The sequence below is a fragment of the Pipistrellus hanaki genome (genome assembly GCF_964339955.1).
Source record: "Pipistrellus hanaki genome assembly, chromosome: 9".
In the NCBI taxonomy this organism is placed as follows: domain Eukaryota; kingdom Metazoa; phylum Chordata; class Mammalia; order Chiroptera; family Vespertilionidae; genus Pipistrellus; species Pipistrellus hanaki.
Genome location: NC_140511.1, coordinates 42849617 through 42870229, shown reverse-complemented (window position 1 = coordinate 42870229; position 20613 = coordinate 42849617). Strand labels below are relative to the sequence as shown.

At 66.9% G+C, this 20613-nt stretch overlaps 1 protein-coding gene across 2 annotated transcripts; it reads left to right on the top strand.

Moving 5' to 3' along the window:
- The first annotated feature begins 1248 nt into the window (after positions 1–1248).
- On the top strand, positions 1249–18973 carry RELT (RELT TNF receptor). Of its 2 annotated transcripts, none has more exons than XM_084893409.1 (11): positions 1249–1657; positions 12394–12484; positions 13364–13438; positions 13534–13700; positions 13887–13966; positions 14667–14921; positions 16327–16407; positions 16679–16760; positions 16929–17183; positions 17558–17756; positions 17869–18973. In XM_084893409.1, exons 2-11 carry the CDS (start codon positions 12425–12427, stop codon positions 17914–17916), a joined length of 1302 nt encoding a protein of 433 aa, XP_084749535.1. In that variant the 5' UTR covers positions 1249–1657; positions 12394–12424; the 3' UTR covers positions 17917–18973. The 2 variants fall into 2 exon arrangements, with proteins under 2 accessions (XP_084749535.1, XP_084749534.1); XM_084893408.1 differs by lacking the exon at positions 1249–1657 and adding an exon at positions 9776–9804.
- Positions 18974–20613: the final 1640 nt, after the last annotated feature.

Genomic DNA, 20613 nt, shown 5'->3' with positions numbered 1-20613 from the left:
GAACCGGGGTACAGGAGTTCCTCTGACAAAGAAAACATTTGCAGGAATGGGGTGCTCTGGCCCCCTCCTCAGGTCCCAGCACGAATCCTTTCTGGTTCCTCTGTGGGCTTCAGTGTGGGATGTGTGACCTGGGATCAACCCCACCCTGGGAGTCTCCACGGACACAGGAGGGGGCTGGGGCTCTGGCCCTGCCAGTGACCTGGAGCTCCCTCTGCCCCTCCCCCACAGCCTGGGCATGGCCCCGCGAAACGGAAGCTCATCGCCACCCCCTCCTCCCTCTGCAGGTGTCCAGTTCTCCTCCTGGACTCGCCTGGGCTCGGGGAACTTGAACTTCCCTGCCTCCTCACCTCACCGGCTCAGGTTCTATGACTCAGTTTGTTCTGAATTCTTTACCTCCCCAACAGCCTATCCCCAACACACATGCTCCTCCTTCTCCGTCTGGGCTGTGATTATCCTGGTTCCAGCCAGGCCTCTGTCGGCAGCAGGAGGCCCTCCCTGCTGTCTGCACCCCCTCCCAGCCCTGCTGCCCTTGGAAAGCCCCCCCCCCCCCCATCTTCTGAATGGCACCACGTGGGGAGTGGGGGGGAATCTGAGTGCTGAGCCGCTGCCTGTGGTCCTGGTCCACCATGTCACACAATCGGGCCGGATTCACAGAGGGCGGGGATACGCGGGAACAGTGCCTGGGCAATGTCATGGGGGGGGGGGGGGGGGGACTTGGGTAAGGAAGGGAGAGCAGTGTCACCTGTTCTGCTGGAAGGGAGGAAGGACTAACTATCCAGGCAGAGAGGGGAGGGGTGGAGCGTGGAGACGGGAAAGGTCTCCTGGAGGAAGGAGATTGGGGCTGGGCCCTGAGGAATGTGCAGGAGCCCACCAGGTGGGCCTCCACTATAGATTCACTTTCACCAGGCCTGCACAGAGTGGGGTTCCTAGGGGCAGGCCTGCACAGAGTGGGGGTTCCTAGGGGCAGGCCTGGACAGAGTGGGGTTCCTAGGGGCAGGAACAAGTCAGGTCGACCTTCCTAGCTGCCGGTTCCAGGAGGGTTGGCGGTGCCCCCTTGGGTACAGTCTGTGTCTGCATCGCGCAAGCCCGCTTTCGGTTGGCGCCCAGCAGGAGCCGGCCCAGAGGCCTCTCCCCGGCCGTGCCCTGCAGTTCCGGGGGGATGCGAGAGAGGGCGACACAGAGCAGAGCGGAGCGGGGACCAGGAGTTCCCGGCGCCCCGGGGGCGGGCGCGTGAGCCCGGCTGACGCGGGGGCGGCGCCTGACGCGGCGGGTGGGCTGTGCCGGGCCGGCCGGGCCGGCGATTCATTCAAAAGGCGCAGCTGCGCGGCCGCCGTGGGCTCGCGGGCCGGCTTCGGGCTGCGGCGGGGCGGCCAGGTCAGAGGCTGCGCGCAGCTCCCGGGCCCGCGGCCCCGGGCGGCCAGAGATGCGGACCCGAGCGGCGCCCGCCGCCTCCCCGGGCCCCTGAGGAAGTTGGCGGCCCCCGCAGCCCGGTCTGCGCCCCTGGCCCCCGCCCCGCACCCCGTCCCGGAGCCTCCGCGCCCGGACCCCGCGGGACTGAGGCTCGGCCGGCGCGGGAGCGGCGGGCGCCTCGCTGACCCGGGAGCCGGCGGACCGCAGACGCCACCGGCCGGCGGACTCGGACGGAGCCCAGGACCAGGTGCGGGCGGCGGCGGCGCCCCTGGGCGGCCGGGCGGGGTCCGGACGGTGCCAGCCCGTGGCGGGGGGACCGGCGCGGAGGCGGCCCAGCGGGCCTGGCGGACACAGGCGCTCTGTGCGCCGGGGCCGGGCGGAGCGCGGGGGCCCGCCGCCGGGACCGGGCACGGCGGGCACGGGGGGCACTGGCGGGTCACGGGGGTTACAGGGGGGCACGGGGGGCACTGGCGGGGGGTGGGGGGGCAGGGCAAAGCCGCTCGCTAAGCAGAGTGGGGAGCAGGGGGAGAGGAGCCCCGAGGGCCCGAGAGACGCAGCGCCGGGGTCACTGGAGCCAACGTGCTGGTGGGTCAATAGGGTCCGTGCGGGTCTCCACCTCGGGGCGCGGAGAGGCGGGACCTCAAAACCTCCGGCCGTGGGGGGAAGCAAGAGGGGTGCCCAGGCCACAGGGGTCTCCCCTGGACTGTCCTCCAGGGGGCGCCCTGGGGAGCGCGGTTCGGGGAGTGGGTGATGCGCCCTGGCGCGGAGAGGGGCCCAGGCTGCGCCGCGCCTAGTGGGGGGCCCCTCTGACAGCAGTTGAGGGGCCCTGCGCGCCCCGAAGGCCTGCCACAGCGCTGTTCGCCTGGTCCCCGGATTCTCCCCCGGCCCGGGCCCCGCTCCCCCTGGGCCCCAGTCTCCCCGGTTGCGCACTCAGGTGTTGGGCTGTGAATCATCACTTTGGGATCCTCTGTTGGTTTGGGGTCCCCCGCCCCGGCTCTCCCTGCCCTCCCTCTGGGGAAAGACCGCAGTGGCGGCGGGGAGGCTGTCTGCCGGGACGCGGTGGCCCGGGGCTGTCCCCGGTAGATGCTGGGACAGAGGAGGGAGCGCAGCCCGAAATCCTGACCCGCAGACCCTGCCTTCCCCGGCCCCGGCCTCCCTCTCCCTCCGCCTGCCCGGAGGAGGGGCGGGGGCTTGGTGCCCAGGAGCCGGCCCGGCGCTGTCCGGGCTCCATCCCCTGCGGCCCCCACCCCACGGAGGGTCCCCAGGGCCGTGCGGGGTGCAGTGGGGATCCGGCCCCCCAGCCCGGGCGGGTGCGGGGGCGCCTGCCGGAGGGTCTGGAAGCTCTGTCCTGGGCCGGTGGCCGGTGGAAGTGTTGGCTGCACGCAGGCCGGGGCGGGGCGGGGGCGGGGGCCAGGGCGTGTGCATCGCACTTCGTGGAGCGCCCTTGTTGCATCCCCGCGGCGGTTCTGAGCTGCAGTGACTGCTTTTCAGAGAAGGAAACGGGCTCAGAGGAGCGGCTTGCCCGAGACCGCACACACAGAGCCAGGCCTGGAACTCAGGTCTTCTGCCCCGGAAGCCTGTGCGGTGCCGGGGAGGCCACCCCTCCCTGGTGCAGGCACACCTCCGAGATGGGGCTCCTTCCGGCCACCGAGATAGAGCCAGCGTCTCCGTTAAACCGGCCCTAATGCTTTACCGGCGGAGACTCTTGCCTTTAATTTGTAAAACAAAAACAAAACAAAACACACACACACACACCTCCAGGGAAGCTCAGTAACATGAGGTGTGCCTGTATCTACTCACGGCTTAGCTGGGTTTTCCTCTCTAGGGTGTGCCCCTGTATGTTCTGAGTGTGGTGTGTGTTTACACTTGGCTGAAACTTCGGGGGTGGGGGTTATGTGGTCTCCCTGCTCTCCCCCCTCCCCCTCCTCCTCCTCCTCCTCCTCCTCCTCCTCCTCCTCCTCCTCCCAACACCCATTCACCAGAAAGGCCTGTCTGCTACCTTCCTCAGCCTGCAACTGGTGTGGGGACCAACCCACCTAGCTCTGAAGCGTCAGGCTGCAGGTGGCAAAGGCGACCGAGAGTCCCCCTGACCCTCCCACGCTTCAGAGGCCCTGTCCCCTTCTTCAGAGTTGCTCTGGGGTCACTTTCCCAAATCCATTCTCACGCCTCCGTGGTGGGGGGCAGGCTGGGGGTGCCCCACCCTCCCAGGCCTCAGCCTCCTCGTTGTTTTTCCCAGAGGCTCCTGCCAGCTCTGACATGGCTGCTGCCCGGCGGAGGGCTGGAGCTGGGGTCAGCGTGTCCCTCTGTCCTGGCTGGCATGGCTGGGCTGTGCTTCTAGGGGCTGATCAGAATAGCCAGCTATCTTCGTCTCCTGGGGCCGAGCCTGAGTTATTTCCATCCCCAGCCATGAGGTGGAAATAGCTCCGGGCTCAGAGCGGGGAGACGGGAAGGGTTAACCAAGGGTTAACTCCTTTTCTGGTCTCAGCCCTGATGGAGGCCCCGTCCCACCCCACATGTGTCCTGCCCAAGCCAGACCTTTCTGGGAACTCGGGCCTCCGGGGATGAGAGGAATGACAGGGAGGCCGGGCTAGGTTTCCACACGTGGCCCCCGCTGGGGCTGCTGTGATGGCCTGTGTCTGGCCAAGGAGGGGAGGCTCAGAGGGGCAGGCAGCACCCTGCCATGCTCACAGGCCAGCCCCGTCTCACAGACGGGGGTTCAGAGGAGCGCAGAGACGGAACCAAGAACCCTAGAACCTGACATTCTGGCTCTCGCCCTCCAGCAGGGCCCCTCCCTGGAGGGGCCGGGACGGGAGGCAGGCCGGGACACCGGCACAGAACCAGGCTCCTCACTAGTCCGGTCCTGGCTGCTGTCCTCGCTTAGACTCCTGCCCCTGCCTCTCCAGCTCCACTTCCAGGTCCTCACACCCACCGAGGCCTCCCTCGGCAGCTCGTACCTTTTGCCCATAACATACAGCCACGTCCTACCACCGAGTCTCATCCTTCGAAACCCTTTTTTTTTTATATATATATATATATATATTTTATTGATTTTTTACAGAGAGGAAGAGAGAGGGATAGAGAGTTAGAAACATCAATGAGAGAGAAACATCGATCAGCTGCCTCTTGCACACCCCCCACTAGGGATGTGCCTGCAACCAAGGTCCATGCCCTTGACCGGAATCAAACCCGGGACCTTTTAGTCCTCAGGCTGACACTCTATCCACTGAGCCAAACCGGTTTCGGCTCCAAGACCCTTTTGAATTTCACATCTTCCCCCTCATCTCTACCTTCCAGACCCTGGTTCTACTCTGCCTTTGCCTTTGTCTCCTCTTTCTAGAACCCTCCTGGCCGTTCAGGTGCAGCCCCAGCCCCACGTGCGCCTCTTTACTGGTGCGGCCCGCTTGCCAGGTGTCCCCCATCACCTCTGGGAACAGGCGCAGGTGTGGGCACTTTTTAAAAAGTTGTTTATTGATCTCAGAGAGGAACAGAGAGAGAAAAAAGCATCAATGATGAGAGAGAATCATCCATCAGCTGCCTCCTGCACGTCCCTCCCTCCCCCCAGGGATTGAGCCCCAACCTGGACATGTGCTTTACACTGGAATCGAACCTGGGACCCTTCAGTCTGCAGGCCCACGCTCTATCCTCTTCGCCAAACCGGCTGGGGCCAGGTGTGGGGCTCTCAACGGGAACTGCATGTCTAACAGCCACCCTCTCCTGCTGCGCTGTCTGCCGGCCAGGCCTCGGTGTGCTGTGCGGGATGCACGGAGGTTTGCAGCCGGCCTCTGAGGCTCCCAGCGGCGCTGGGGGTGGGGATGAGGACTCAGGGCCCCCTGAGGGCAGGAGCAGAGGAAGCTCCTGCTGAGGCCGCTGTGGGCCAGGCCTGGGTCAGGTGTCCCCAAAGCGGCACTGACAGGGCCCCCCCCCCCCTCCTTCCCAAGCTCCTCGGTGGGAGCTGAGACTCAGCACTGGGGACCAGTTCTAGTTTGAGGCACAGCCACTGGTGCTGGAGTCGGGCACTCAAGCTCTCGCTCAGACCTCGGGTGGTCTGACCATTCAGTCATCCGCTTCCAAGAAGGAGCTGGTGGCTCCCAGGAGGGAGGGGGGTGTCAGGGGGAGGAAGTGCTGGTGGGGCTGGCTGCTCAGCACTTGGCCTGGCTGGGTGAGGCCAGGCTCCCTGGGCCCTGGGGCCAGCCCTTCTTCCAGTTTTTCCTGAGATCAGCCAGCGGGACCCATCTAGCCCCACCCCCATTCGGGATTTGGGAACCAGGATGTGGACTCTGGCAGAGGTCAGCACCCACTCTGTGCGGAGCCCTTGGGTGCCTAGGCCGCGACTTACGGCCACCAGTTGGGACTAGGGTAGCAGGGGAGACAGGAGGGAAGTGACGCCGTGTCCCGGCTGTGTGCCCAGCCCTGGGATGAGGACCCCGTGGGTCTCACATCCTGAGCTTATGCCCAGAGGGTCAGCCTGTGATCCCCTCCAGGGACAGGCAGGGGAAGGAAGGCCCAGAGGGGAAGGGACACTGGGACCCTAACCCGGCCTGTCTGCGGGAAGGCCGGCACTCCTTCCCGGGCCGCCATGGGAAAGATGAGAGAGAGCTCTATAAATAACCGCCATGTGCCCTGAGTGTGCCCTGGCCACTTGGCACAGACGGGAAGGGATGGAGGGGCCTCGCAGCCAACGGGGGGCAGGGTCTGAGTGTGTGTGCGGGGAGGGGGAGGAGAGAGGAGAGAGGAGGGCCCAGGAGGAGGGATGTGGGAGCTGCACAGCCTCACTGTGGGCGGGAGCAGCGAGCTCGGGGAGGGACCTGGCCCTCCGGTGGGTCCAGCCGCCTGCATGGACTCGTCTGCCTCCCTCCCTCGGGGGGACCACAAACAAGGATGGCTGAAGAGGCCGGGAGAGGAGAGAGGGGAGAGGGGAGAGGGGAGGGGAGAGGGGAGAGGGGAGAAGAGAGGGGAGAGGGGAGGGGAGGGGAGAGGGGAGAGGGGAGAGGGGAGAGGGGAGAGGGGGGAGGGGGGAGGGGAGGGGAGAGGGGAGAGGGGAGAGGGGAGAGGAGAGGGGAGAGAGGAGAGAAGGGAGAAGGGAGAAGGGAGGGGAGAGGGGAGAGGGGAGAGGGGAGGGGAGAGGGGAGAGGGGAGAGGGGAGAGGGGAGAGGGGAGAGGGGAGAGGAGAGAAAAGAGAGGGGAGAGAGGAGGCCCCCCTGACAGGAAAGGCTTCCTGCAGGAGGTGGTTCCTGTGCTGAGGTCTGATTGTAACAAGAACCACTGTCCCCCGTGAACTCTGGGTCCTCCAGCCACACCCAGAGGTCAGCTGAGCAGGCACAGCTGCCCAGAATTACAGAGGAGGAAACTGAGGCTCGGAGACAGGGGCCTGAACGCCCAGCACCTTCACCTCCTGCCTGGCGCAGCTAGCACGGAGCAGGTGGGCCGGGGACTGCATAGGGGTGGGAAATGGCACCCAGGGTCTCCGCCCATGCACCTGGGCTCCATGTGAGGTCCCTAAAGCGCCCTTGCCCACTCCCGAGCCACTGGGTGATCGTGGGAGGTCTCTGTCCCCAGCAGCCCAGGTCGGGCGGAGACGGAGAAGGGGTGGAGGCTGTGGTCTCCCCTCTGTCTCACTCGCCCTCGGCCAGGTCAGGGTGAGGGGACAGGCCTGTGCTGAGCAGACGGGGGGAGGGGGGGGGGGCTGCCCTGGCACATGAGTGGTGCGGTGCCAGCTGTGTGGCCAGGGCAGGAGGCAAAGGTGGCTTTTCAGAGGAGGGGGAGGTAGCAGGAGCAGATGGGAGTGCAGTGAGGCGCCCTCCAGCCCTCCCAGGCCCCTGCCATCCTGTCTGGAGGGCCAAGCCAGACGCCTGGGGTGGCCCAGCCGCCCTGCCTGGCCCGAGCAGGAAGCCCGGCGTGATGGCGGGTGGCCGAGCAGGACACCAGGAGCCGCGGGAATGCCAGGCCCGGGTGGTGTGGCCGCTGCCCGCTCCCACCCCGGAGCCTGGTCTCCAAGGCAGCAAGTGGTTGGAGGGCCTCCGTTCCCTCCGTGGGGAAGCCTGAGCCCTGCCTTGGAGGGGTGCCGTGAAATCGGCTGGACAGGGAACGCGGTGAGCAGGAAATGCTGTTGGGGAGTCCCCCTCTGCCCCGGAGACAACCGTCTGGCTGTGAACCGCCCCACCCGCCGACTCCGCCCCGGCGAGGGGCAGGCACAGCATCTGCACCGGCCCAGACCCACCCAGACCGGAGCAGCCGAGGGCCTGGCTGGCCGCCTCAGCCCTGTCCTTAGCCCCTCAGGCCCCTCTCCCCGCTATGGCACCCCCCCCCCTCAGCCTCCCAGGCCTGCTGGCAGTTCTTGGGGGAGAAGCAGGCCGGCCCCCAGGTGGGCCAGGGAGCAATGTTAGAGGCCAGCCAGCATTGCATGGAGGCCTCACCCAGGGTTGTGAGTTGGGACTTCGTGGCTGCCCAAGGCGGGAAGGGGTGGGAATCGGGTGCCCTTCTCGCTGAGTGGCCTGCCAGCAGCCCTGGGAGCCTCAGCCCGGCACCTCTGCTCCCCCTCCCCTCCCAGGACTCCCAGCTTCCCTGAGCTTCCCCCTCCTCACAGCACCGTTCCCTGGAGCTGGGGCAGACAGCAGTGCAGCTGAGCACAGGAGCAGAGGAACCTCAGGGGCCCAGAGACTCCGGGGAGGGGCGGTCCCTTTGCCCTGAGCCCGCCTGGGTGCGTGTGGCCCTCCCGCCTGGCCTCGGCCCCCAGGCTGGTGGGCGCCCTGAGGACACGTGCAGTGAGTGTGCCAGGCCCTGCGCGGGGCTCTGGGGTGGGGCCAGACGTGAGGTGGGAAGCAGAGTGAGGCAGACCTGCCCCACCCGCTCCAGCACCCGACGCCCGTGTGATCGCACAGGCAGCCCCGTGGCCGCCGTTCCCCGGGGGGTGTGAAAGGGGGCGCCTCCCTCCTGAGGGCCGCTTACCCCCTCGGAGGATGGAGGAGGGGAGGCGGAGTCGCCTCCGTCCCCGCCGCCCACTGCGGGCACTGCCCTACTTCAGCCCCAGTTGCCAGGGAACGCCGGCTCCTGGCTAACCTGGATTCGCTGTTGGCGGCGGCCTTTGTCTTCCCGCCGCTAGTGCCGCTCCGCTGAGGGGCGAGGGGGCCGTACCCAGCTGTGTTTCCAGGCAACCCCAGCCTCCGGAGGCCGCAGGGGGCCTGGCCCGGCGGCTGGGAAACAGCCACCCGCCTCCCCTGCCTGCCCAGGTGGGCACCCCCTCCCCTCCGGCTCCCAGGCCGGCTTCTCTTGGCAGGGGCCTCTGCCGCACCCATTCCCGCTCCGCCCAGCCGCCCCTGGGCTCCCGGAGGCCCCGTGGGGAAGCACAAGCTGCCCAGCTTGCACCCCTGCTGGGCTCGGTGCGGCCTGGGCGCTGCCTTCCAGACCCCTCCCCCTTCCCACACCGGCCCACCTCCCAGTCTCCCCCCAGGGCCCGCCCGCACCTCCTGGGCCAGGGTCTGTGCCAGGCATCACCCACCAGTGAGGGGATCTCGTCTGCACCTCACACCTGCCCCTCCGTGCGTGCATGTGGGAAACCGAGAGCCTGCTTCGTCCCGGGCCTCTGCTGCGTCGTGTGTTCGTGTGAATTCCCTCCTCGGCCCCCTGTGTGGTGTGTGTGTGTGTGGTGTGTGTGGGGGGGGGGGGGGGCGGGGCGGTCCACAGGTCCAGGGAAGAGCAAGCAGGTCAGGCGGGGTCTCCCCGAGTGAGCCCAGGGGTTCAGGTCCAGGTTCACCCGCCCCCTCGCCCCAGCCTGTGGGCTCCTTGATCTCGGCCCGCTCTCTGGCCCTCCTGATGGCGGCAGGAGCTGGAGCCTCTCCTGAGAGTTCAGGGCCTCTAACCCGCGGCCGGGCCGGGCCGGGCCGGGCCGGGGCTGGTAAACAGGATGGTCGCACAGGATGATTACTCCGGAGGGGCGCGGGGGCTTCCAGGAGGAAGTGCCTGTGAGCTGAGCTCGAAGGAAGAGTAGGTGTGGGCCTGGTGGCAGGAGGATGTTTCTGGGCAGAAGAAACGGCAGATACAGCGCTGGGGTGAGAGGCGAGTGTGGGGACTGACAGCCGGGCTCGGAGCCGCGGGCGTGGGTGGGGCTGGGCCCGTCTCAGACTAGACACCTCGGAGGCGGCAGGGGGGCAGAGCTGGAGGCCAGGAGGTAGGCGGTCTTGGGGGTGGGCATGAGGCCGGGAGACCTTCCGGGTTTGGTGGCGATGAGGAGGTGGGGGGGGGGGCGAGGCGGGCAAGGGGCTGGGTGCCCGTGACCCCGTCACCCCAGGGTGCAGTTCTGGGAAAGGGGAAGCTGCAGGCCGGGTGGGGGCCTGGCTTCCTCTTTCTGACCTCCGGGGCTGCACCTCCCTGGCCTCGGGCCCTGGTCCCCATGGCTTTGTGAGCTGACCTTCTTCCAGGGAATTTCTGGTTCTGAAAGTTGGGGTATTTTTGGAGGCGGGGCTGGGCGGGCCGGGGCCGGGCCGGCCGAGTGTGAGGAAGCCCCTGCTCCTGGGAGCCTGCTGGGCAGAGGCCTCCTGCCCCAGGCGGGGCTGGGGAGGGTTTTGTGGTGAATGAGACGGCGTCCCTGCCCCTGCTGCTGTCTGGTGGGGGTGGGGCGGGGGCACACAATAAATACGCAGCAAACAAATGCTTAACTACCTGCCTGGGCAGGAGGTGCCCGGAAAGCAGGGCCTCTGGGGAGGAACTCCCGCGACCTACTTTAGGCTCGCAGTTACCTCGTTTACCCTCACGTCACCGCGCCCGGAGGCGAGGCCCATGCGGAGGAGAGGGCGCTGAGGCCTGGGTGTGTGTGTGTGTGTGTGTGTGTGAAGTAGGGGCTGCATCCCCAAGGGCAGGGCTTGGTGGGGCCCGGCTCGGAGGCTCTGCTCTGGGAGGAGGGGCCTCCATGCTCACTTCCTCCTCTGCCCCTGGGGCCCAGGGCTTCTCTACCAGGAGCTGCCTGGCCAGGGAGCCCCGCGAGGTGCAGGCCTGGGGAAGTCACTGACAGCCGGGCCTCCAGGACCCGCCCCCACCCCGCCGGGGCTGTGGTCTGAGCTTGCTTTGTGATGGAGGTCCGGGGGCTCAGGGCTTCGAGGCGGGAGTCCTGGTCGGGAGGCCGCCGGCTGGCGGCTGCCTGACCGGGCAGGCCCGCGGGGGGCTCAGTCTGGGCTGAGTGTGGGGCGGGGAGGCACGGTAAGCAGAGGCTCGGGCCAGACGGGGGTAAGTGCCGGGTTGGGGTAATTAGAAGGTGTGTAATTGGAAGGCGGCTCGAGTGTCTGCGAATGCGCCCGAGTGGGTCCTCACTGGTTTCACGTCTGGGACCCCATTTTGCTCCCGGAAGCCTCGAGATCACAGCTCCCCGTCGTCTGGAGAGGAGCCGCCGCCGCACAGCCCTCCCGGGGCTCCGGCCGCCCGCAGGTGCCAGTCAGGGCCCGGGCGGGCCGGGGTGTGGCTGCTGCGCCTCTTCGTCTCGTTCCTGCCCCGGCCTCTGAGCCCAGCCCAGGCCACGGAGGGGCGCTGGGCCTGGGGGCCGGGAGGGCTTGGGGACCAGCCTGCGGATTTGGGGTGAAGGGCAGCCTGTGGGTGAGGGCCTGTGAGCACAGGGGGGGCCGTGCGGAGGAGGCGTAAGGGGAGCTGCCGGGCAGAGTGAAGGCTCACGGTGGGGCGGACGGCGGGGCAGACGCTGGGAAGGAAGACTGTGACAGAGTGGGAGGGGCGGGCGGGGGGGGGGGAGAGTCAGGGATGTCACCTGTCGGGTGCTGACGGCCAGGGTGCAGCCTTCACTCTCTGGCCCGACACTCTGTCCCAGGTTCTCCCCGGAGCTGGCCCGGGGCCCGGAGCTGGCCGGGGGCCGGCCCCTGGAGAGTCCCGTGGTGAGGCCGCAGCCCCTCTCCCCCCACCTGTGGTGTGACCGCCCCGCTGCCAGGTCGGTGCCGGGCCAGGCCATTCAGGGAGGCCGGTCGCTCTCCTCGGTTCCTCCTCCAGGAGGGCCGCCGGCCGCCGCAGGCTGGGGGGCTCCCACGGAGCATGGCGTCAGCCAGTGTGGGCCCCAGGCAGGGCCCCTCCGCCTGCTGGGCCCCAGGGGAGTCCTGGCTCTCCGGTGCCGCCCCTCAGGGTTCAGAGGCCCCAGCTGGCCGGCGGCGTGGGCCAGACACACAATTCCCTCGCCCTCGGAGCCTGGAGGAACAGTGGGAACTCCCTCTTGTTGTCTAAGCTCATCCTTTCTGCCGATCCCACCCTGCCCCCTGGCCACTCGGCTCTCAGGCCCATGCCCATGGCACGGGGACACTAGCCAGCCAGCCATCGGCCAGCCCTGCGTGCGAGTTCCCGGAGGGCAGGACTCGGTCCGTCTCACTCATTTTCATGTTATTTCCTGTGCCTGGCGCACAGTCGGTGCCCAGGGGAGGAGGGAGGCTGAGGGCTGGGTACCAGGACCACCCCCAGCGCCTCCCCCAGGTCCTGTGGAGAAGTCAGCGGGGGCGGACAGTGGACACAGGAGAGGGCCGGGACTGGGATGGGGTTGGGGGTGCATGCAGGAGCTTTGGGGAGAGGTGGTCTAGAGAAGCTTCTGGAGAGAGCTGCCTGGAATTCGGCTGTGAAGGGTGAAAGGAAGGGCCTTCTCTGAGCAGGAACAGCGGAGTGAAGGCAGCGAGCGGGAGAGGGGCGTGCTGGAGGCCTGCATGGAGTTCTGGGCAGCAGGAGCCTGAGAGGAGGGGGCTGGCGGGTGCAAGCTCTCCTCCCCCCACTCCAGGCAGGCAGTCCCAGGCTTCCTTCCGTCAGTCATAGGCACCGGGACCCCTGCTGCCGGGGAGGCGGGCCCCGGGGCGGCACCCCCTGCTCTGCTCAGGCCTGAGGGCGGGAGGGGTGCCAGTGAGGGTAGACCGGCCTCGCCAGAGCTCTGCCGGCCCAGCAGCACCTCATGCTCCCCACCGGGCTGTCCTGGGAGCGGCTGTTCTCGCTCCTGAGCCTCCCCTCCGTCTGCCCTAGGCGGGGACCCCAGGGCCTGAGGAAGCCGAGGATGAAGCTGAGGATGAAGCTGAGCCCTCCGCCACACTGGCCCCTGTCCTGCTTCCTCGTGGTGAGCCGGGATGGGGCTGTGGTGGGACACGAGGAGGTGGGGCGTCAGGGCCCTCAGGGGCCGTGCTGGGCACGCTGGGTCCTCGGCTCTTCCCGGGAGGAACGGGCCCCTGGGCCCACCCTGACCTGCTGCGGAGCCGGGCCTGGGCCTGAGCGGGTCCCCAGAGCCTCCTACGTAACATTCCCTCTGCCCCTCAGGGAGGTGGCTCTGTCTGCCCCTGCCTCCCCCAAAGCAAAGTCGGGGGCCAGGGGGTCTCCCCACAGCACGGGTTCGGGGCAGACAGTTCGCACCTGGACGGGAGGCAGAGGGAGCTCCCCACGAACGGGCTGGGGCAGGAGGCAGAGACCCTTCCCGGGACGGCCCGCCCGGTGTGTGCGGGCGGCCGGGGTGATGGGGAGGCCACGGAGGAGGATGTGGGGCTGGAGACGGGCCAGGGCCCAGAGGAGGAAGAGCCAGCTGCAGGTCTGGCCCAGGGAGGATGAGCGGGATGATGACAGGCCCAGCTGTGTGTGAGGGGAAGGGCGGGGGGGGGGGGGGGGCGGGGGAAGGCAGCGGGAAGCCGGGCGGAACTCGGAGAGGAATTCGGAAGCACCCCCCTCATCCCGGAGGAGGGAGAGGTGTGACTCAGAGGCCCGAGGGCCGGAGATCCTGAGCCGGCCTGGCCTGTCGGGGCTTTCCAGCATCTCCAGCACCGATGGGCACTCCCTCCCGGGGCCTGGCCGGCAGCAGGTCCGGGACGAGAAGCTCCACCTGGGACGAGGGTGCGGGCAGAGAGGATCCCTGAGGCCCGGGATCAGGACGCGGGTGGGGGGGAGGCGGCCCAGAGGAGCCGCGGCCCAGGGCTTCCTGCTCAGTGTGCTCTGCCCATTGATCTTCCAGCTGCTGCCCTGGCCTCTGGCTATGCCAACGCCAACGACCCCGTGGCAGTGCGCCCCCGGGGAGGAGCCCGAGCTGGTGAGCCCGCCCCGCCCCGCCCTGTCCTAGGAAGACCCCCAAGGGCCAAGGCGGGGACGGCTTCCGGCTTTGTTCTCACCCTCTCCCTCCCGCAGGACCCGGGCCGGGGCGCACTGTGCAGGTCCTGCCCCCCGGGCACCTTCTCGGCCGCGTGGGGCTCTAGCCCATGCCAGTCCCACTCCCGCTGCAGCCTTCGGGGGAGGCTGGAGGCCCGGGCGGGCACAGTGACTCAAGACACGCTATGTGGAGACTGCCGGCCTGGGTGAGCCATGGGGCGGGGCGGGAGCTCATGCCGGTGGCCTGGCCCCAGCCTCCCCAGCCCCTGAGCCGGCCTCAGCCCTCCCACCCGGGAAACGGGATGGGTAAGGACCAGCGTGGGTGTCCGGCAGGAAGGCGTCCAGCCTCTCTTGAGGAAGGTGCTGGGTCTCAGTGATGTCTCCCCCCGCAGGTGGTTTGCCCCTTCGGAGGTGCCCCGGGTCCCCTGTCAGCCGTGCTCCGGGCCAGCGCTGGGTCCTCGCGGGTGTTACGGTGAGTGGCAGACGGGGCCCAGGGCATGTGTGGGAGGGGTCTGGTGAGCTTGAGCCCAGGGACCCCCGCAGTGTCCGTCGAGGGCAGCAGGGTCCTCACTCCCTCAGCTCACCCGAAGGTGAACAGCCAGGGGGTGTCCAGCGGGGCGTGGCCAGTTGTTCCCCGGCCTGTCTATTAGCCCCAGTCACTCTGAGTGGCAGAGACCACCCAGCAGGAGGGCTCACATCCTGACCCGTGTCCCCATCCTCATCCCCGTAAAACTCATACAGATGAGTGTGCACGCACCTCCTCTGACCCACTGGGTCAGCTAACTCGCGGGCCAGGTCACGGGGGGGCAGGACCAGTGTCCCTGTGCCCAGGCGCGCACACAGGTGCCGTCCGCTCATTCCTCTGCCCCGGCAGGAGGGGTGACGGGAGTGGGGGGGCGGCCTGAAGGGGCCTTGCTCAGGCTGACTGGCCAGATGGCCAAGTAGGAGGGGCCGGGGGGGGGGCGCCGTTGGAGGTGTTTCCCCAACATGGCAAGGAGCGGACAGCTCTGAACACGTCAGCATCTGCACTTGCACACGCACACACACACGCACACGCACACACACATGCACACCCACACACGCACACGCACATGCACACCCTGCTCGGCCCCGGTCTCACGGTGATTCTCTGCTCTGTCTTGCCCCCGTGCCCCCGTCCTCCCGGTGCCCAGGGCGGAGGCGGCGGACCCGGCGTGGCGCGGAGGGAGCCGCGGGGGCCAGAGGCGCCGGGGAGGCGCGGCCGCCCGGGAACGGCACGCAGGCGGGCAGCCCCGAGGAGACGGCGGCCCCGTACGCGGTCATCGCCATCGTGCCCGTCTTCTGCCTCATGGGGCTGCTGGGCATCCTGGTGTGCAACCTGCTCAAGCGGAAGGGCTACCACTGCACCGCCAGCAAGGAGGTCGGGCCCGGCGGCGGCGGCGGCGGCGGTGAGGCTGGCCGGGTCCCGGTGGGGAGGCGGAGGGGGCCGGCCCGGCGGGCCCGGAGGGAGGGTCTGACTGACAGGGAGAGGCCTGCGGAGGGCACACCGGGAGGGCTTCCCGGAGGTGCTGCCCGGGAGACGCTGCAGACCGAGCGGGAGAAGGGAGGGTGAGGTGGCTCGGGTGGTGCCGGACAGAGCGGGTTAAGAGGCTTTCCTGGGATTCCCCCTTTGGGGGGAGGCCACGCCTGGCTGACGGGTCTGAACTCTTCAGGGCCACGGTTTTGTGTGTGGTTCGAGGGTCGATCTGACTGCCTTCTTCTTTTAAGTGTCCTTTTTTAATTTAATATATTTTATTGATTTTTTACAGAGAGAAAGGGAGAGAGAGAGAGAGAGCTAGAAACGTCGATGAGAGAGAAACATTGACCAGCTGCCTCTTGCACACACACACACACACACACACACCCACTGGGGATGTGCCCGCAACCAACGTACATGCCCTTGACCGGAATCGAACCTGGGACCTTTCAGTCCACAGACTGACGCTCCACCACTGGGCCATACCGGTCTCGGCTGACTGCCTTCTTGATCCTCAAAGTGACCTCTGACCTCTGGCCTGAAGGGCTAGAAGGGCAGCTGTCCTGGGCAGGCGCCAGGCGAGGCCTGGGCTTCCAGGCTGTGGTTTGAGCTTTGAGTCCTGGACCAAAGGGAGCTGTGTGTTCCTCCCACCCCCACCCCAGGGCCCTGGGCCCCTGGCCTCCTCCCCACACCCACCCTGCCCGAAGGCAGGAGGGCATGTCAGGGGGAGAGGGGTGTGTGTGTGTGAGGAGACCGAAGCTTTAGGCCTGGAACTCAGACCACCTCGCCTGGGATTCCCTTGTTCCCTAGCCTAGGACGAACTTAAACCGCTGGCTGCTTCCGGGCACAGTGCGAGGAGCTGTTTGCTGCTGGCCCAGGACCGAGCCTGTGGCCCATTGTCAATGCCTTGAGGCCTGGGCCCTAAGCTGGCCCGGAGCCCTGCGTGTGCTTCAGAGACAGGAGGGTGTGCAGGGAGGCCATAGGCCTGGAACTGGCAGTGCTTGCAGGAGTTGTTGGCTGAGGGGGGAGAGGACAGGCCCCAGCAGGGCTGCCCCGGCCCTCACACTCTCTGCAGGAACTGTAGGGTTCCGATGGCCTGACACGGCTAAGCACCGGGACTTTGGGTGCCGCAGGCGTATGGGGGAAGGCGGGTGCGGGCAGTGATGCTGAGCTCGGAGCTTCTGCGCCTGGAACGGGTTTGTAAACACCCCGGCTGGAAGCCCTGCGCCTGGGAAGGCGTGGTGCGCCCTCTGCTGCCACATGTTGGTATGGCTCCGGACTCTGGGGTTCCACTCCCCTCACTTCCCCGGAATCACAGTCCTCCTCTCCTGACCCAGGGAACAACCCCGCCTACGGGGCTGAGGAGGCCAACGAGGACACCATCGGAGTCCTGGTGCGCCTGATCACGGAGAAGAAAGGTGAGGAGGAGGCCCGCCTGTCCTCTCAGAGCCCGCGAGGCGGCCTTGGGGGGCAGATCTCCTCCCGCCAGGCCAGCCGCCCTCTGACCTGTGTGCTGGATGGTGCTCCTCTTCCCCTCCTGTTCTTGCCTAGTTGGGGAGGTGGGTAGAGGTGGAGGAAAAGGCACGTGCCCAGGCCAGGAGGAGGTGGGGGGATTGGTACTGAGACGGGGGGTCCTGGGGGAGTGCCCCTCACGGCCCAGAGCCGGGTTCTGACTCCCCCTGCCCACAGAGAACGCAGCAGCCCTGGAGGAGCTGCTGAAGGAGTACCACAGCAAGCAGCTGGTGCAGACCAGCCACAAACCTGTGCCCAGGTGAGCGGGCGGGCGGGAAGGAGAGCCCACACCCAGAGGATCCGCACACTTCCTGGGCCTCACCACCTGGGGATGCTCCCTCCCCTGTCCCCCCACCTGCCTTCCCCACCTCCCGTGGTCTCCTGGTCCCGGGCTGCCCCATGACCCTTCCGCCTGTGCCCTCCCCAGGCTGCCGCCCAGGACCCCCAGCGTGCCGTACATCTGCCCCCATCACCACCACCTCCACACGGTGCAGGGCCTGGCCTCGCTCTCCGGCCTCTGCTGCTCCCGCTGTAACCAGAAGTGGCCGGAGGTGCTGCTGTCCCCCGAGGCTGCGGCTGCCACCGCTCCCACCTCCAGGCTCCTGCCCAACCCGGCCAGGGCTCCCAAGGCCGGGGCCAAGGCCGGACGCCAGGGCGAGATCACCATCTTGTCTGTGGGCAGGTGAGGTGGGCACAGGCGCAGCAGGGCCCGGGGGAGAGGACGGCCGGGGCGGGGGTGGGGGAAGCAGGGCCCCAGGTTGAGTCCCGAGTACCCTGCCTGGTGAGGGCACCACCTCCCTTCCTGGCCCAGGGAGCCTCTGGGCAGCGGGGCTCTCACCTGAGCCCTGGGTCCCTGGGGTGGGATCCTGGATATTGTCACACCTGGGCCCTGTCCACCTGCAGAGTAGGGCTGGGGGCTCCTCTGTGGATAAAACGGTGTGGGAAGGGCTCCGGCTCTGACCAGTGGGCCTGCTGTGAGACCGTAGCAGGAGCTGCCTCCTCTGCTTCGGGGTTCTCCCTCTCACGGGGGGATGATCGCCCCACCTCTCCCCGCAGGTTCCGTGTGGCCCGAATTCCCGAGCAGCGGACGAGTTCCTGGGCCTCCGAGGTGAAGACCATCACGGAGGCCGGGCCCGCCGTGGGTGACCTCCCCGACTCCCCACAGCCTGTCCTCCCCACGGAGCAGCGGGCACTGCTGGGGAGCAGCGGGAGCCATGCGAAGTGGCCAAAGCCCCCAGCAGAGAAGAAGGCCGAGGTGAGGGCCGCGGAGGGCGAGTGTCTGCCCTGCCTGCAGAGCGGGCAGGAGTGGAGGGGCGGGGGCCCCTCTCCTGGAGGCTCCGCTCCGACCGCTCGCTCCCGTCCCCCAGGAGAGCCGCTATGTGGTCCGGCTAAGCGAGAGCAACCTGGTCATCTGAGGGCCGTCTTGGCGGAAGACCCCGCAGCCCTGTCCTGGGAGGCCCCCCAAGGCTTCCTGGAGGAGGTGGAGCTGCAGCGATGGATCAAGAAGCAATGGCCCCGCAGACGAACGGCAAAGGCTGGAGGTGGGAGCACCTGCCTCAGGGAGGAGGCCGCGGCAGGCGCAGCACACAGGAGCACGTGGAAAGCCACCGTTCCTGCCACCCGGTTCCTCCTTCCCTGCAGGATGCCCTGACCCTGGGCCCTGGTCAGATCCCAGGATCCATAGGTCCTCGGTCCCACCAGGAGGCCAGGCCTTGATGGTGGGAGGGGCCCCTGCTTGGCACCCTGGCCCCACCCCTTGGTAATCGGCCAGATCCTGCCGCCTTTGTCCAGGGCCCCGGAGCAGATGTGCCTCCCCCTCCCCTTCCGGCAGGCCCTGTGAAGGGAGGGGCAACAAAACGCCATGGGCAGGGAGTCTGAACCCGGGATTCCAATCCCGGCAAGTCCCTGGCCGTCCCTGGGCCCCCCTGTCTGTGAAGTCTCGGGGCCCAGGGCCTCCCAGCTCCCTCTGGCTCTGGCTGTGTCTGTCGTGGTGAGAGCTTACCTCCTTGCCTCCCCTCCCACTAGTAGCTTTATCTGGCCCCGTTTTTTGCTGCTTCCAGGGCCTCTGCCTTCAAGGCCCCCACGGGGCTGCCCATCCATGGCTCTGCCTTCAGAAGGGGCTTCATGCATGTGCCTGCCTCCTACCCTGCTGTTTGTGTTTATTTAAATCGATAAAACAGACTTGGCCTGGGGGGGGCCCAGCCACCCCCAAGGTCTCAGGAGCTTTGGGGGAGGCACCGCTGGCGTAGGTCTGTGTCCCTGTGGTGTTGGTGTGTGTCCCCTGGTGTGGGCAGTGCGGGTAACTGCCCAGCCCCTTGCCACCCTGGCTCAGCATCCTGGTTATTTATGGGAGGCTGTGCAGGCGCGGCCCCACTGTTGTCCCCGGTTCTTATTTATTGAAACTGCTGTTGTCCTGTCCTTGCGTCTCCACCCCCGTCCATTTGTTGAATAAAAGGTGGGAGAGTTGTGTCATGAGGAGCTGCTTTCCCTGTGCCTCTTCCCAGGCCGCCAGTCCACTCCCTGCATCTGTCAGGCGGTGGGTGAGGCACAGGCCATGCCCCCTCGAGGGGCCTTCTCACCGGCAGCAGGGGCAGTGGGGCCAGAGGAGGCCCCTCACCCCACCTGGTTCTCACTGAAGCCCTCGGGCAGTGCCATCCAGCGGAATAAGTGTGTGTCATGTAATTAAAATTTTTCTAATAGCAACATTTTAAAAAGTAAAAAAAAAAAAAAAAAAGTGAATTTTAATGATACCAATAATGCATTCTATTTAACCTAGAATATGTCTAAAATATTTTCACTTCAATATACAGTCGTCATAAAAACTGTGAATGAGCCACTCATGCTTCTGCTTTGAAATCTGGTGTTTTATGCTTAAACCACATGGTATGAACCAGTGTATGTCCAGGGCTGAGAGCCGCCTGGGGCTAGTGGCTCTGTGGTGGACACACAGCTCTGGAGGAAGGGGAGCCTGGAAGACGCGGGTTCCAACCTCCAGGCAAGAGATGGCGGAGGCGGGGCTGGGTGGGGGATAGAAACAGATGGTCCAATAGGTTCCTGGGACGGAGCGCAGGGCTTGGTGAGGGGACAGCTGGGAGGTGAAGAGGCGCAGCAGTCCTGAGGCATCTGGAGAGAACATCTGGAAGCACTCAGGTGGGCATTTCTGCCAGTACTGGCCGGGGGAGGGGGGTGGTAAGGGGAGACATGTCCCAGGGAGAGGGCTGCGGAGTCAGAGGGAACGCAGGGTCCGGGTTAGAACAGGATGTGGCTGGCATCATCCCCAGGGAGCGGGGAGAGCAGGGCCAGGCTGAGTGGGCTGAGCCCCCTCAGAAGCCTGACTGTGCCAGGCCGTGGATGGTGTGACCCTAAGACTCCAGGGAGAGAGGGTTTCCAGTTTAATTCTGGTTGGTGTTCGGTGTGTTTGTTGTTGTTAAGGTGGAAGAAGGGGACACACTTAAAAGCAAACAGGAAAGAGGCCCCGGAGTGTGGAGGGGACTCCCGGGGGCCTTCCTGCTGGGCCTGGCCTGGCCGCTTCAGAGCGCGCTCTGCCCTGAGGGGAGGCTGGAGGACATGCCTGGAGACCCCAGCTTCCCCCTCCTCTCGGGGCTTCCCAGAGGCGGGAGACGGGGCAGGAAAGGAAGGGCACCTCTGAGGACCAGGGGACAAAGCTTCATCGCTCCGGGGGCGGGGGAAGGAGGCGGAGGCTGGACAGCAGGAGGAGCGGGAGCACCAGAGGCTCGGTCTGGGGCAGGGGGTCCCTGTGGGGGGCTGGCAGGCATCTCCGTGCACCCACGGGCATGTTCCCTCATTTGCCAGCTGATAGCTGTATCTCGGGGTCTAGCTTTTCAGTGTTTCCTCAGCCAACCGAGTTCACCTCGGACTTAGACCCACTGGGGTGCGGGTGAGGCCGTGCCTTCCAGACGCCCTCTCACTGGGGTGAGGCACCGCCCGGTAGCAGCCAGGATGGAGAAGGAAGGGCTTCCCAGGCAGCCAAGGGACACACGCTTTGGTGCTAGGACCTGGGGCAACAAACACTGCTCCCCGCCAGACCCCCCATTTTCTGTGTGCCACAAGGAAAAGTGGCTGGGCCAGTTTCTTCGCTGTCCTTTGGGGAC